General features: G+C 50.0%; 1 protein-coding gene across 2 annotated transcripts in view; it reads left to right on the top strand.

The window, feature by feature from the left end:
• The first annotated feature begins 2,472 nt into the window (after positions 1–2,472).
• The window catches only part of RPGR (retinitis pigmentosa GTPase regulator), a 73,336-nt gene continuing 58,395 nt past the window's right edge, over positions 2,473–17,413 (top strand). For both annotated transcript variants that reach the window (XM_066599949.1, XM_066599950.1), the window contains exons 1-2: positions 2,473–2,557; positions 16,582–16,707. In XM_066599949.1, coding sequence (XP_066456046.1) covers positions 2,524–2,557; positions 16,582–16,707 — 160 coding nt within the window. In that variant the 5' untranslated portion in view covers positions 2,473–2,523. The remainder of the gene's footprint in view (positions 2,558–16,581; positions 16,708–17,413) is intronic.

The raw sequence follows: 17,413 nt of genomic DNA on the forward strand, positions 1-17,413 counted from the left end.
GATTTTTGCATGTTTTTTAGTCCCCATAGGGGGCAAGAACTTGGGATGGTTTGATCGCTTTTGGATTTACATTGTAATACCACAGAATTACATTATACCGCGATCTAACAGGCAACCTATCACGCTACGCCACAAGTGCTGCCTGTAAGAAACTCACGACAATCACATTGTATAGAGTAGGATCGGCTCCTGAGCCCCCTCCATACAAAAATAGCATGAATGCGGCCAAAAATAGCATGAATGAGGGGAAGCCATGACCAAGTCGCAACTAAATCTCATGTTTTCTCACCCAATTCACAAGTCCGGGGGCGGCGTATATACACCGCAGCCCGGAATTCCGTCGGCTGGGGGGAAAATGGTTAGCGATGCTAAACTCTTCCCTCTCCCTTTGCCAGCTGAGCGGTAATAGAAGCTCCTGTAGAAGCCTATGGGAGCTGCCGGCTGATTGCGGTCAAAAGATAGGGCAAGACCTATATTTTCTGGCCGCGTGTCAAAGCGTCCGGCTGGAATCTGCCGTGTATGTGCTATCTTTTCCGGTCGGCCGATTTTTACAGGCTGGAAAATTTCCCATCTGAACGAACACATTGGAATCCAAAATCGCTGCAATAAAATGTTCTTGTGGGTAAGGCCTAGGGGCTTATTCACACAAAATCATTTCGCTGTGTATTACATGTGCAAAATTTGCGCACATAATACACAGAACACATTGATTTCAATGGGTTTGTTCACATAAGAGTATTTTGTGCGCAAGTTTCATTCATGCAAATAAAACATGCAGTATAATTAAATGTAATTGCCAATCAAGGGGAGCATATTGCGTGATTTTTTGCATGCGCAATACGCAGAGAATGGAACCCATTGATTTCAACGGGTTCATTCTCACTTATCGTTTTTGCATGTGTATTCTGTGTGCACCAAAAAACGCATCATGCTCTACTTTAGTGCACATTTGTGCGCCAAAGACCACTTAGACACCCGATACCTGCACAATTGCGCAATACACTACGCAATTCCGTGGGTAAAAGAACACATTGGGTCCTAATTAAGTTAAATAACCATTTAACTTGGGCCGTGGCCGTGTCACGCATCCATGTGAAATGGCCCAGCCAAAATATGTGCAAAACAGACTAGATTGCAGCGCTAATATGTTGTGCTACCGGGGGTATTTTTGCGTATACACCTATGTGGAGCTGCCTAAGATCTGGAGGGCTCCTTCACACGTTGTGTACTCCACATGGAAACTCCTCAAGTAGGGATCCTTGTACACGGGAAGCGCCTGCCTCTATTCACAGTGAACTTTCAGTCACAGATGAGCGACTGCGCGTTACACGGACGATCGTCGTCTTATCTTTATGCCTACAGAAGCTGAACAGCGAACTAATTATTTGCTGCCAGCCTCGACAGAAGGTTATTGCTCAGATTCCCGCAATCCAGCGAGAAGGTGAAGGATTATGGTTACGTGTAAAAGGGCCTTAAGTAAAGAACACTATTGGGACGGCTTCATATGAGCGTAAGCGCAATTGCGCATGCCTTAGCCCACCTTTTAGCACATGTAGTGGTTTATTTAGCTGTACTTCTCCAGCCCACAGGTCATGTTCATTTGCGTGTGGCAAACAAAGACGCGCCAATTAAAATTAGTTCCAGATTGTGCAGTGTTTTGCGCATCTCCTAGCATATTTCACACGCATTTGCAATCCCCCCGTTGACTTCCATCTTTCTTTGCGTGGCTGAAAATGCACACATGTGTATGACTCCATTGAAATCACTGGGTTCCATTCACTGCACATTGTGCGTGCCGCAGTACACTTCGTGAATAAGCCCTTAATCTGCCACAGAATCATGTACTTCCCATAGACTTGTATAGAAGGGCGCGCACGGGAATCTCAGTAGAGTCAGAGTCGCCCGCCGGATCATGGGAGTATAATAAAGTACCCCTTCCGGCTCGCCATCACCTAGCTCTGCAATAACTTGTTTTATGGCGCTGACGGGACCGGACAGCTTTACTGGGGTTGTCTCCCTTTTTTTTTAACTTTAGTTATTTTTTGCACGAAAATCGCCTCGCACTGCGGTAAATGCATTTTTCACGGGCGTGTAAATCGCTTGATGTTTCAATAGGAAAAAAATTAAAAATCACATTGCCTCGCATAAAACCCGCGAATGCGATGTGATTTTTAACTCGCCTATAGCAAATAATGGGCGGGTTTTCTGCAATATCTCAGAACAATAAGACATGCTGAGAGAAAAAACACCCAAGTGGCTGAACCGACTGGAAACAATGGGGGAATAAGCTCTACTAGATGTGGAGGGATGTGATGGAAGGAGCCGAGGAAGCAGCTACAAGGAGTCTCGCAGGTAATGTTGTCACCTTCCTCCCTGCAGTGCGCTCCTCCGTCCACAAGGTGGCGGCGTCGGGCCGCGGGCGACAGTAGCGGCTCACGCCTCCGTTGCTAGAGACCAGCAGTTTGTTTACTTCCGGCCGCAGCTAGAAGGTGGAGGAGCAGCGGGTAGCGGTGTGTGTCGGGCATGGCAGCCGAGGAGGAGGAGAAGCCGGTGCCAGGTAGGTGCCAGCAGCATGGTGGAGGTGGGTGGGAGCTCCTCGTAGGAGCAGGTTGTCACCTGTCTGCATGTCACCTCCCAGCATAGTACATAGCAGGGGTCCATGACTAGTCCGCCATCGTCTGATAGCCGCACACCTCCGCGCTCATCCGGTGAACCAGATTTTCGTAGATCTATACGTTTAATCCCATATTGGCTGTTGCCGTGATTTAACCCCTTAGTGACAGACAATACGCATTTTTACGGACCTCCCTAATGCGCATTAAACCTGCACATACGTCTTTTTAAGGTGATGGCTTGGTTGACTGCTGACAGCCAGGATCCTGGCATTTTAACCCCTTACATGCCACAATAGCAACCGCAGCATGTAAGCGAATGACGTGGGGCCACATCATGCCATGGGTTCCCAGCGCAGCCCCATAAAGACCTCCATGTTTACCGTGTCACTTAGTCTGTTAAACCCCGCCGCTGGTGGAATCTAATAGGCTGCTGTCATAGGTTTAGTAGAATGCACTACCTAGGTAATGCAGTGTACTATGCTAGCGATCGAAGGACCTCATCTTTAATACCCTGGAGGGACTAAAAATTGTTTCAAAAAAGCTCAATCAAGTTTTTAATTTTAAAGAAAAGAAATCCTGGCTGAAAAAAAAATGCATTTTTTTCCCCACAAAAAAGCTAATAATTTTATTTAAAGCAACATATAACGGGGATTACTGCGCACGTAATGACCCAGACGATGACAATATTTTATTTATCGCACAAGGTGAATGCTGTAAAAAGAATTTTAAAAAACTTAAGCCAGAATTGTTATTTTTCTTTTGTTCGCTTCCCAAAAAAAGTAATAAAAAGCAATTTGAGGCTGGATTCCCACGACCCTATATCAGGTGGGTTTTCATGCTGGCCGATATACGTCATCTCTCTCTGCAGGGGGAGGAGGCTGGAAGAGTCGGGAGTAGTGCTCTGAGCTCCCGCCCCCTCTCTGCCTCCTCTCCGCCCCTTTGCACTATTTGCAATGAGGAGAGGTGGGATGGGGGTGGGGCAAATTCTCGACACTTAGCCCCGCCCCCTGCCTCGCCTCCTTTCATTGCAAATAGTGCAGAGGGGTAGAGAGGGGGCGGGAGCTCAGTTCCTGCTCCTGGCTCTTCCATCCTCCCCCCCCCCCCCCTGCACATGAGGACGACGTATATCGGCTCGGCGTGAAAACCGAGCCGATAATACGGTCATCTGAATCCACCCTAAAAGTCAGATGTATCTCAAACTGGTATAAAAAAAAAACTTCAGCTCTTCATGCATAAATAGAATGCGACTAAGCAGATTAATTTTTTTTCTTTAAAAACATGTAAAAGTAGTAAAAAAGACAACCCTCTAGATACTTGATATCGCAGTAATTGTGCTGTTCCATCCAAGAAAGTTATGTTATTCGTACTGAATAGTGAAGGCTGTGAAAACAAAACCCCAAAACGATGGCAGAATTTTTTGGGGTTTCCATTCTCCCCCACCCAAAAAAAAAACCAAAACACATTAAATGTACCCTAGAGTGGGGCCATTAAAAATGCAACTCATCCCAAAAAAACAAGCCAACAAGCCCTAATATGGCTACATCAACAGGTCATGGCTCTTGCAATGCAATGGTCTTTAAGACACAGAACAAGCTTGTGACTAAGGGGTTAAACTGGTCATATGCGTCCAGCAACGCCGGCATCATCTGACTATATAGGCTGCCGATTGCTGGTCAGTTGATGACAGTGTGTGATTGGTTGGCTAAAGCCATTGTGCATTGTTGAGTTTCAGCATTTTGTCATCATCTCTAGGTCACTCTCACTAGTGGATGCGACAAAGCGCTGTGATTTCACCAACAGCGTGTTTTAGCGCGCCCCATCATTGTGATGGGTGATGAGGTACGCTAAGCACCGAAAAATAGAGCAGACAGCACTCGAAAATCGCAACACTGGAAAGTGCTCTCCAGCACCGCGATCGAACATGTCTGTGAGGCCTCATCAAGATCAATGGGAGTGTTACACGGGATTACCTCGGCATTCAAAACGCAGGGGTAATCGCGGTAAAAATTGGCTATGTGAGAGCAGCTTAAGGGTCCTCTAACATGTCGATGCGCACCATCGTTGTGATGGGGGATGAGGTGTGCTAAATGCCGAAAAATAGAGCAGACAGCGCTCAAAAATCGCACCACTGATCAACCATTACACAGGCCAATTCACACTCTATACGTGACCAACACCCTGTATAAGGATCCTGGCTGCCGGCAGCACGTTTCCTGCTCACACAGGGGAGATAAGCAGCAGACAACAATCATGTTTTTCTGGCTGCATAAAAGATGCCAACATTTGCTTGTTCATCGGCGGCAGCTTTACACGGGCCAGTAGTTGGGCAAACAAGCTCTGTGCTCGATTGGCGACCCATGTGAAAGGTCCTTAAAGGGGTTTCCCAGGCTGCACTGTCTGTCAGTGCCGGGATACACTAGAGTCGGAGCGGAAGCCACTGGTCCAACCCCTTTGTAATTGCAAGCACAGATCTCTTTAATTTCAGTCGGACCTCAGCTTGCAGTTATGAGCGCTGACCACTACACAGGGGTCGGAGCAGTGGCTTCCGCTCCGACCCTGATGTATCCCGGCACTGCCAGGAAAAGCCTTTTTTATAGCATGTTCTAGAGTCCAGCTGGCGGTCCTACTCGGTGACTGACAGGTGTCCCTGTATGTACATTCATACAAGGAATGTTATCAGTAGGACCGCCCACCGGACTCCTAAGCTCAGAATGAGCAAAGCTTTAAAGGGCTTGTCTCGCAGCAGCAAGTGGGGTTATACACTTCTGTATGGCCATATTAATGCACTTTGTAATATACATCGTGCATTAAATATGAGCCATACAGAAGTTATTCACTTACCTGCTCCGTTGCTAGCGTCCTCGTCTCCATGGTTCCGTCTAATTTCGCTGGCGGCTTGCTGTTTTAGACGCGCTTGTGCAGTCCGTTTTTCTGCTCTGCGCACGAGCCGCTTCAGTGTGCTCGCCGCTACAGCTCCTCTGCGCATGCGCAGACGAGCTGTAACTTCTCGGGAGCGCGCTGGAGCGGCCATTCTGCTACCATCCTCTCTTAGAGGAAGGTGCAGAAACTTGAGCCGCCCAGCAGTGCCGAGAAGCCGCCCAGCCGTGCCGAGAAGCCGCCCAGCCGCCCAGGTAAGTGATGGGTCGGGGGGTGATGTGTGACTAACTGGCCTGGGCCCCTGAGCCTAGCGCTGGGCCCCGGAGCCTACATCTGTAGCGAGGGGACTGCCGCTGGCCCTGGAGCCTACATCTGTAGCGAGGGGACTGCCGCTGGGCCCCGGAGCCTACATCTGTAGCGAGGGGACTGCCGCTGGGCCCTGGAGCCTACATCTGTAGCGAGGGGACTGCCGCTGGGCCCCGGAGCCTTCGTCTGTTGTCAGGGGACTGCCGCGGGGGAGCCGGGGCCTAGCGCCGGTTACCTGCTGCCTGGCGGTGGGTGACTGTGGCCCAAGAGTGTGTGCCGTGGTCGGCCGCGTTCAATCCCGAGGCCCGGTCGGTGGCTGTGGGGTCTGGTCGGCGGCCGCGGTGGGTCCGGTTGGCGGCTGCGGGGCGTCTGGTTGTCAGGGAGACAAAGCTGGTAGCGTTTTGGGAGCGCGCATGTCGGGCTACAGCAAGCGCGGTGCACTTGGGAAAAGAACCGGCGGCCATCTTTGGGAAACGTTTTATAAGTTGCTGAAACACAAGAACTGTGAGTAGAAACCTGCTTTAAAACCCATTTACACGTGTGCATAGTAATGTATGCTTAAGATGGGGGACTGGGCAATAAAAAAATTCCACCCTTGCCTCGAGACAACCCCTTTAAAGACTGTTACAAGTTATGTTATCTTTGCTCCTCCTGTTTTATACCGCACTGCCTGTAGATAAGACCGCTGCTTGACAGCACAGATCCTCTTTAAGTCTAATGTGTATGTCTACTACCGCCATATTTGTGTAGTGTTATTTTATATGGTCTGTCCACTAACAGGGTGGTTTCACATCTGCGCTGGGGATTTCGCTTTTCTGCTTCATTCGGGGCGTAGGAAAGGGGAATCCCCGCAGCCAAACTGCTCCGACTCTGGACAGAACCGAACAGTGTTAGACGGACCCCATTGACTATAAAGGAGACCGTCCGCTTTCCGCCCCGCTGTACGGTTTTTGGTTGCAAGAAAAAGTGCTACATGCGGTGCTTCTGTTTTTTTCACCAGATCTGCAGCAGAGCCTCCGGCCTTATTTACTGTACCTTCAGCTATGTGTGTCCTGTCTGTTGGTTGCCATAATACTAATTGCCCTTTATACTGGGATCTCTGTAGTGTGAAGTGAGCTGATCCTTGCCGGATCCACCCGTGTATCATATTCCTCATATCGGAGCATATACCAGCGTAGAGCCATGCATGCTAATAGAGGTGATGGATGGTGTCTGTGATCTGATGGCATACATATAGTTACCATACTAACCCTTGGCTCTACCGCTTCTGGCAGCTTCACCCTGGATACCTCTGTTATGTTTGAAGAGAATGGGATAAGCGTTACATATTTCAGCGAGGGCCGTGATTGTTCTAACATGTATAGTAAGAAGTTATTGTGGCTGACTGGTTTTTCTTACATATCAGCTGATTCATACATTTGTATAATTTTTTTGTTAAAGGGGTTGTCCAGGACTTTTACTACTTTCGCTGCGCTGCTACTGCATTTCCTGCCCCTCTCCTGGTTAGTAGCGGAAGTGCCGTCCTGACCATGAGAGAGGCAGGAGGTGGAGTAGCAGCGTGGCCGGCGCCCCAGGACTTCCTCCTATGACTGCTAACGATGATGTTCAGTCCACTGCATTGGACAGCGGGCCGGACAATTAGCTGATGAAGGGGGGTCCCAAGCAGCGGACCCCCATCCACCAACTACTGATGACCTATAAGTTATAACGAGGGCAGAAAACCCCTTAAAGCACAATAGGATAATGATTTATTATAGGGGGTTGGTTGAGCAACATTTAGCGAACTATTAAAACTATATTGCGTATGTCAACACGATGTATACAAGGCCCCCCCGCTGCACAGGGGATGGAAACATGGGTCTACTCAAGTGATTGGGATTACCGTCCCCAGTGCAGACGGCAGGCCGGAAGCACTTGGAACGGGATGTATCGCCGAACACTCAGTGCCAGTAAAGTCATAGCCCAGTGACATTGCATCACTTTATAGTTATCTTCAGACACATCAAATGATAACATTGGGGGGAAGGCGGCAGGAGCGAGGATCAGGGCGAATCCCACTGACAAAGGGGCTCTGGTGCTCCGTAGAATTAAAGAAGCACTATCGAAATAGATGAAACTGTGCCCTGCACCAATAATCTGATGTTATCCATGTCGTTTACTACAGATGACCCCAGGATAGATTATAAATAGTGGTCCATAGTACTGACGGTGGGCCCAGCTGATCTGCAGAGATCCTAAGCGGCAGACCTCACCAATCAACTATTGATAACTTATCCTGACCAATCACAGTGCAGCTTTCATTTCTTATACTGCTGAGGTAAAATGAAAGCTGCGCTGTGATTGGTTGCTATGGGCAACAAAGACGGGTTATCTTTTAGAAAGCTTTCACAAGAATGTGGTGCCGGCCTACTACCATGGCCCACCCGATATTATTTGCTCTTGTACCATGTGCAGTAATAAACTTCTGTTTGTGATGGACACTACGCAGAAAATGTAATAACGTGCGTTATTATCCGGTACGGTGTGCACTGCGGACTGACTCTTTTTTTGATAGCAATACACTTTATCCTGCACACAGTAGAGGTTTGACTAAATCGGCTGATTTTTCTTGCGGAGGGATACGTACTGAGGGCTCCTCTGAGTTCTTCATCCTCCATAGGTTGTAGTTTCCTTCTGAGTAGGCGCATAAGAAGAAACTGATCAGTTAAACAGAACAAATAGCATTGTAGGCTTCTAGTTCTTGTGTATTCATTAATCACACATAAGGAACATTTGAAGAGCCTCGTGTGGCGCAGAGTGTTAAGGCAGCACAAACCTTAAGGTTGCGGGTTCAATCCCTGAATGGTTCAGGTAGCCGGCTCAAGGTTGACTCAGCCCTCCATCCTTGGTGGTAAAATGAGTACCCAGCTTGGGGGGTAAAAGACTGGGAAAGGCAATGACAAGCAACCCAGCAAAAACAGTCTGCCAGGAAAATGTCACGACGTGACATCACCCTAGGAGTCAGTCATGACTCGGTGCTTGCACCAGGGGACTTTACCTTTTACCTAAGCAACATTTAGAGTTTTTTAATGAAATATTCTTAAAAAATATATCCTTAGTCATCTATTAAATTCTTCACTACTCTAGCGCTAATTTCCCTGTGGTCCTCCCTGATCTTCATCTCTATTTACTAGACCTGCAGAAACGATGTCACGCACGCTCACGTGACTGTTGCAACCACTCACTGACCTCAGTGGTCGCATGCTATACACGCTGGCATCTCCATTGAAGCCAGTGATTGGCTGGTTGTGCTTGTTTAGCCCACCATTGCTACAAGAAAAGTAAGCAAAGACCACTCAGAACAACTGAATCATCAGCGCTGGAGCGATTGGGGATTTAAGAGGTGAGTGATGGAGTTGAGTGAATGTATTCTGCCGAGCTTGATGCTCGTTCGAGTATTAGCTTACTCGATGATGCTCGTTACTCGAATGAGCATCAAGCCGTGTTTGACCCCGCCCCAGTTTTTGGCTCCTTCCCGCAGAGAGAGAGAATATGAATGGATGGGTGGGGCAGGGGCGGAGCTAAGCTCCCACCCCTTGTCCACAGCCAGCAATGGGAGTGATTGGGAGCTTAGCTCCGCCACTGTCCCACTGCTTTCCATTGCAAACGCCTGAGTGGAGGAAAGAGGCACAGAGCCGGTGAGGGGGAGGGAAGGGGGAAAACTGCTTAGATGGAAGTGTGTATCGGACAGCCGTGAAAGTGCCGGCCGATATACGCTTGTGTAAATAAGCCGTAAGGCTTATGCTTAAAATTGCGTTAATTTGTATACATTTTTTTAATATAGATTTAACATATACCAGTATGTTAAACGTATATTAAAAATATGATGCATACAGCCACTTAAGTCTGCGCCAGGGGGCAATGCCTTTGGGAACAATGGAGGTGACTTTATTGGTTGTTACTAGAGATGAGCGAACGTACTCGTCTGAGCTTGATGCTCGTTCGAATATTGGCGTGTTCGAGATGCTCGTTACTCGTGACGAGCACCACGCGATGTTCGAGTTACTTTCACTTTCATCTCTGAGACATTAGCGCGCTTTTCTGGCCAATAGAAAGACAGGGAAGGCATTACAACTTCCCCCTGCGATGCTCAAGCCCTATACCACCCCCCTGCAGTGAGTGGCTGGGGAGATCAGGTGTCACCTGAGTATTTAAATCTGCCCCGCCCGCGGCTCGCCACAGATGCATTCTGACAGAGATCAGGGAAAGTGCTGGTGATGCTGCTGCTGCTATAGGGAGAGGGTTAGGTGTTATTTTAGGTTTGAAGAACCCCAACGGTCCTTCTTAGGGCCACATCTGACCGTGTGCAGTACTGTTAAGGCTGCTGTGAGCAGTGTTGCACATTTTTTTTTTTGTATATCGGGCGTGCAGAGCATTGCGTCCTCAGTCTGCAGTAATTTTACATAGTATAGGGCCAGTAGTGGTGAGGCAGGGACAGTGGGAAAGGTGAAAGAGATATACTGTCTATATAGGCAGTGGGCTTTTTCAAACAAATTTTGGAAAAATACTATCTTTCGGCTGCCTGTGACCGTCTTGAGTGTACTGCGTCTCTGCTGGGGGTAGTAGTCCTAATTAATACGCAGCTAAGTGTTACAGCAGGCTTGCGCAAAATTCTTTCCTGGCTCTGCGTTGCCCGTTACATCACCGCCGTTATCCCGTCCAGAGGGAAACAGTATACCGTATATACCGGCGTATAAGGCGACGGGGCGTATAAGACGACCCCCCAACTTTCACCTTATACGCCGGTATTACAGTGGAGAAAAAAAAAATCAGTACTCACCTCCCCCGGCGTTCTGTCGCACTCCGGCAGGATGTCGCTCGCTCCTCGTCCCCGCCGCAGCATTGCTTTCTGAATGCGGGGCTTGAAATCCCCGCCTCCAGAAAGCTAATACACACGCCGTCAGCCAGTTACATCCATTCAATGACATCATTGAATGGCTGTGATTGGCTAAAACACACGTGGCTTCAGCCAATCACACTATTCAATGACATCATTGAATGGGTGTGATTGCTAACACACGTGCGCCTTCAGCCAATCACAGCCATTCAATGATGTCAATTGCAGTAAGTCCGAGGGAGGACCGCACAGAGGATTCGGAGGAAGAGCAGCAGGACGATGAGGTGACTGACCCCACCTGGTTTGCTGAGCCTACTGAGGACAGGTCTTCAGAGGGGGAGGCAAGTGCAGCAGCAGGGCAGGTTGGAAGAGGCAGTGCGGTGGCCAGGGGTAGAGGCAGGACCAGACTGAATAATCCACCAACTGTTTCCCAAAGCGCCCCCTCGCGCCATGCCACCCTGCAGAGGCCGAGGTGCTCAAAGGTCTGGCAGTTTTTCACTGAGAGTGCAGATGACCGACGAACAGTGGTGTGCAACTTTTGTCGCGCCAAGATCAGCCGGGGAGCCACCACCACCAGCCTCACCACCACCAGCATGCGCAGGCATATGATGGCCAAGCACCCCACAAGGTGGGACGAAGGCCGTTCTCCGCCTCCGGTTTGCACCACTGCCTCTCCCCCTGTGCCCCAACCTGCCACTGAGATCCAACCCCCCTCTCAGGACACAGACACGACCGTCTCCCGGCCTGCACCCACACCCTCACCTCCGCTGTGCTCGGCCCCATCCACCAATGTCTCTCAGCGCACTCTCCAGCCGTCGCTAGCGCAAGTGTCTGAGCGCAAGCACAAGTCTGCTGCCACGCACCCGCACGCTCAAGCGTTAAACGTGCACATAGCCAAATTGATCAGCCTGGAGATGCTGCCGTATAGGCTTGTGGAAACGGAGGCTTTTAAAAACATGATGGCGGTGGCAGCCCCGCGCTATTCGGTTCCCAGTCGCCACTACTTTGGACAAGCACAGGCGGGCAGGGCCACTATATCTCCCTGACGGCACATTGGGTGAATTTAGTGGCGGCTGGGACAGAGTCAGAGCCTGGGACCGCTCACGTCCTACCCACCCCCAGAATTGCGGGCCCCCGCTCGGTGCTGGTATCTGCGGCGGTGTATGCTTCCTCCAATAAACCACCCTCCTCCTCCTACGCAACCTCTGTCTCGCAATCAAGATCTGTCAGCAGCAGCACGTCGCCAGCAGTCGGTGTCGCGCGGCGTGGCAGCACAGCGGTGGGCAAGCGTCAGCAGGCCGTGCTGAAACTACTCAGCTTAGGAGAGAAGAGGCACACGGCCCACGAACTGCTGCAGGGTCTGACAGAGCAGACCGACCGCTGGCTTTCGCCGCTGAGCCTCCAACCGGGCATGGTCGTGTGTGACAACGGCCGTAACCTGGTGGCGGCTCTGCAGCTCAGCAGCCTCACGCACGTGCAATGCCTGGCCCACGTCTTTAATTTGGTAGTTCAGCCGTTTCTGAAAAGCTACCCATGTTTGTCACACTTGCTCGGAAAGGTGCGCCGGCTCAGCGCACATTTCCGCAAGTCCCACACGGACGCTGCCACCCTGCAACATCGGTTTAATCTGCCAGTGCACCGACTGCTGTGTGACGTGCCCACACGGTGGAACTCTACGCTCCACATGTTGGCCAGGCTCTATGAGCAGCCTAGAGCTATAGTGGAATACCAACTCCAACATGGGCGGCGTAGTGGGAGTCAGCCTCCTCAATTCTTTACAGAAGAGTGGGCCTGGTTGGCAGACATCTGCCAGGTCCTTGGAAACTTTGAGGAGTCAACCCAGATGGTGAGCGGCGATGCTGCAATCATTAGCGTCATCATTCCTCTGCTATGCCTCTTGAGAAGTTCCCTGCAAAGCATAAAGGCAGACGCTTTGCGCTCGGAAACGGAGGCAGGGGAAGACAGTATGTCGCTGGATAGTCAGAGCACCCTCCTGTCTATATCTCAGCGTGTTGAGGAGGAGGGGGAGGAGCATGAGGAGGAGGGGGAAGAGACAGCTTGGCCCACTGCTGAGGGTACCCATGCTGCTTGCCTGTCATCCTTTCAGCGTGTATGGCCTGAGGAGGATCCTGAAAGTGATCTTCCTAGTGAGGACAGCCATGTGTTGCGTACAGGTACCCTGGCACACATGGCTGACTTCATGTTAGGATGCCTTTCTCGTGACCCTCGCGTTACACGCATTCTGGCCACTACGGATTACTGGGTGTACACACTGCTCGACCCACGGTATAAGGAGAACCTTTCCACTCTCATACCCGAAGAGGAAAGGGGTTCGAGAGTGATGCTATACCACAGGACCCTGATGGACAAACTGATGGTAAAATTCCCATCCGACAGCGCTAGTGGCCGAAGGCGCAGTTCCGAGGGCCAGGTAGCAGGGGAGGCGCGGAGATCAGGCAGCGTGTACAGCACAGGCAGGGGAACACTCTCTAAGGCCTTTGACAGCGTTATGGCTCCCCAGCAAGACTGTGTCACCGCTCCCCAGTCAAGGCTGAGTCGGCGGGAGCACTGTAAAAGGATGGTGAGGGAGTACGTAGCCGATCGCAGGACCGTCCTCCGTGACGCCTCTGCCCCCTACAACTACTGGGTGTTGAAGCTGGACACGTGGCCTGAACTCGCGCTGTATGCCCTGGAGGTGCTCGCTTGTCCTGCGGCTAGCGTCTTGTCAGAGAGGGTGTTTAGTGCGGCTGGGGGAATCATCACGGATAAGCGTACCGCCTGTCAACCGACAGTGCCGACAGGCTTACACTCATCAAGATGAACAAAGGCTGGATTTCACCAGACTTCTCTTCTCCACCAGCGGACAGCAGCGATACCTAAACAATACGTAGGCTGCACCCGCTGATGGAAGCATCGTTCTCTATCACCATAAAAAACAGGGACCTTTTAGCTTCATCAATCTGTGTATTATATTCATCCTCCTCCTCCTGTTCCTCCTCCTGAAACCTCACGTAATCACGCCGAACGGCCAATTTTTCTGAGGCCCACAAGGCTCAGTCATATTACTTTTGTAAACAATGTTTATACGTTTCAATTCTCAATTCAATAAAGCGTTGAAACTTGCACCTGAACCAATTTTTATTTTAACTCGGCCGCCTACAGGCCTAGTTACAAATTAAGCCACATTAACCAAAGCGATTAATGGGTTTTACCTGCCCTCTTGGTTGGGCATGGGCAATTTTTCTGAAGTACATTTGTACTGTTCGTACACCAATTTTTTGGGGCCCTCGCCTACATTGTAATCCTAGTAATTTTTAGCCCACCTGCATTAAAGCTGACGTTACCTCAGCTGTGCTGGGCACTGCAATGGGATATATTTATGTACCGCCGGTGGCTTCCTGGCACCCACCCATGCTGTCGGTCCACACGGAGTTGTAACTGCATGTGTCCACTTCTAAAGAACCCCAGTCTGACTGGGGCATGCAGTGTGGGCCGAAGACCACCTGCATTAAACCTGACGTTACCTCAGCTGTGCTGGGCACTGCAATGGGATTTATTTATGTACCGCCGGTGGGTTCCAGGGAGCCACCCATGCTGTGGGTCCACAGGGGCTTCACATTAGGGATTTGTACCTGCCAGTGTCTATGTATTAAAAACCCCGGTCAGACTGGGGCATGCACTGTGGGCCGAAGACCAACTGCATTAAACCTGACGTTACCTCAGCTGTGCTGGGCACTGCAATGGGATATATTTATGTACCGACGGTGGCTTCCTGGGACCCACCCATGCTGTCGGTCCACATGGAGTTGTAACTGCATGTGTCCACTTCTAAAGAACCCCAGTCTGACTGGGGCATGCAGTGTGGGCCGAAGCCCACCTGCTTTAAACCTGACGTTACCTTAGCTGTGATGGGCAATGCAATGGGATTTATTTATGTACAGCCGGTGGGTTCCAGGGAGCCACCCATGCTGTGGGTGCACACGGAATTCTCATTGCGGAGTTGTAGCTGCCTGTGACTGTTTATAAAAAACCCCGGTCTGACTGGGGCATGCAGACACCTTGACAGAATGAATAGTGTGTGGCACATGGGTTCCCCATTGCTATGCCCACATGTGCAGCTCCTGGTGGAGGTGGCACAGGATTGGATTTCTCATTGCTTCTGTACAGCATTATGGGCTATCGCCCCGCCCCTTTTAAAGAGTGTCGCTGCCTAGCCGTGCCAACCCTCTGCAGTGTGTGCCTGCGATTCCTCCTCATGGCAGACACGCTTATAAATAGACATGAGGGTGGTGTGGCATGAGGGCAGCTGAAGGCTGCGCAGGGACACTTTGGTGTGCGCTGTGGACACTGGGTCGTGCGGGGGGGGGGGGGGGGGTTGGGCAGCATGTAACCCAGGAGAAGTGGCAGCGGAGTGTCATGCAGGCAGTGATTGCGCTTTGTTGGAGGTAGTGTGGTGCTTAGCTAAGGTATGCATTGCTAATGAGGGTTTTTCAGAAATAAAAATTGTTGGGAGGGGGGGGCACTCTTGCAGCTATTGTGGCTTAATAGTGGGACCTGGGAACTTGAGATGCAGCCCAACATGTAGCCCCTCGCCTGCCGTATCTGTATCTCTGTCGTTCCCATCACTTTCTTGAATTGCCCAGATTTTCACAAATGGAAACCTTAGCAAGCATCGGCGATATACAAAAATGCTCGAGTCGCCAATTGACTTCAATGGGATTCGTTACTCGAAACGAACCCTCGAGCATTGCGATAATTTCGTCTCGAGTAACGAGCACCCGAGCATTTTGGTGCTCGCTCATCTCTAGTTGTTACACAACTTTTCCAGTAAGAGACATGACAGTACCAGAACTTGGAGTTTCACGTCGGCTGCTGTTTCACCTGTTTTACGGACAAGGTTATATATCTTAAAGGAGATGTCCCGCGCCGAAACGGGTTTTTTTTTTTTTAAACCCCCCCCCCCGTTCGGCGCGAGACAACCCCGATGCAGGGGTTAAAAAACCCACCCGCACAGCGCTTACCTGAATCCCGGCGGTCCGGCGTCTTCATACTCACCTGCTGAAGATGGCCGCCGGGATCCTCTGCCTTCGTGGACCGCAGCTCTTCTGTGCGGTCCACTGCCGATTCCAGCCTCCTGATTGGCTGGAATCGGCACGTGACGGGGCGGAGCTACACGGAGCCGCTCTCTGGCACGAGCGGCTCCATAGAAGAAAGCAGAAGACCCGGACTGCGCAAGCGCGGCTAATTTGGCCATCGGAGGGCGAAAATTAGTCGGCACCATGGAGACGAGGACGCCAGCAACGGAGCAGGTAAGTATAAAACTTTTTATAACTTCTGTATGGCTCATAATTAATGCACAATGTATATTACAAAGTGCATTAATATGGCCATACAGAAGTGTATAGACCCACTTGCTGCCTCGGGACATCTCCTTTAAAAAACCTAATAATGAAGTAGTATTACAAAAAAATGTTGTCTACCTGAAGTTGAAAGAAGTTTTCACACTGATACCAGTGATGGCATATAACTAAAATCTGCCATCACTTAATGATTGTGGGGATGCGAACTGCCGAGACCCAAACAGTTATCAGTGATGGCCGAGCGCCACTAGTTTACCTCTACAGCAACGGAGAAGGTCGTGGAGCTTCTGCCCTTTGTTTGTGGGAATGGCAGGGTTCCAGGGGTTAAATGATGTGCCATAACCTTTGAGTGATGGGAATACCGTTTAACCCTGCTATCTTCTACTTTGGGACATGAAGAGTTTTCCTCTGTCCAGAGCCGTGGTTCTACAGGGCTAGGGGGGTAATGGGCCCTGTACAGCCTCAGTTTTATTAGGGCAATACGATTATCGGTGGCCGCAGTTCTTCGTCTCATCCTCTTTTACTGCCTTTCTCTTGTTTCTTGTAGATTCTGGAGCTATATTCACATTTGGAAAAAGTAAGTTTGCAGATAATTGTCCCAGCAAGTTTTGGTTGAAGAATGACAAGGCGGCATACATAGCGTGCGGAGATGAGCACACTGCTCTAGTTACAGGTGAGTGGAGTATCTCTCATAGAAGTGAATGGAGCTGTGATCTCGCTGGTCCTGTGCCCTTGCATTCACTAGGGAGACTCGCTGGTCTGCCTTTCTTGTGATCCCTGTAAGTCCCAGCAGTTGGCCCCTCAGCGATCATACATTTATGCCGTAGGTGGCAAATGTTTTTTTTTTTTGGTCGACAATATCTATAAGGGTAGTTTCACACGGGCGAGAAAATTATGTGATTTTCGCCTGATGCCTTAGTCAGTAAAAAAGCAGTTCAGAAAACCAATTATTTACAATGGTTTTCTTACCATCTGCGATGTTTTCACTGATGTGATGTTGAGAGATAAAAGAATCACAGCATGCTCTATCTTTCTGCGATGTGCAAGCTGTTTTAACCCTTTCCAATCCACTGTCTGACCTCTGAAGACATTATGATTTATAGCTGTACAGCTCCGATGTTGGAAGACGTCTGTCGGGATTCTCTTACTGTATATTGCCAGCCTCTCTGCTGTCGGAGCCTATCCAACGTGTCACCTCATGCAGTACTGGCTTTAGCCATCAGACAGCGCTGTTGTATAACGTCAGAAAAAGAGTAAGCCCCCTAGGAAAACCAGGATGCAAATTGGATTGGAAAGGGGTAATATCCCATGTTTTCCTATGGAGCCTGTGTTTTATTGCATCGCAACGCAGCAAGCATGCGTTGTGATGTGATTTTAAC

Source organism: Eleutherodactylus coqui, chromosome 4 (assembly GCF_035609145.1).
Source record: "Eleutherodactylus coqui strain aEleCoq1 chromosome 4, aEleCoq1.hap1, whole genome shotgun sequence".
NCBI classification, from domain to species: Eukaryota; Metazoa; Chordata; class Amphibia; order Anura; family Eleutherodactylidae; genus Eleutherodactylus; species Eleutherodactylus coqui.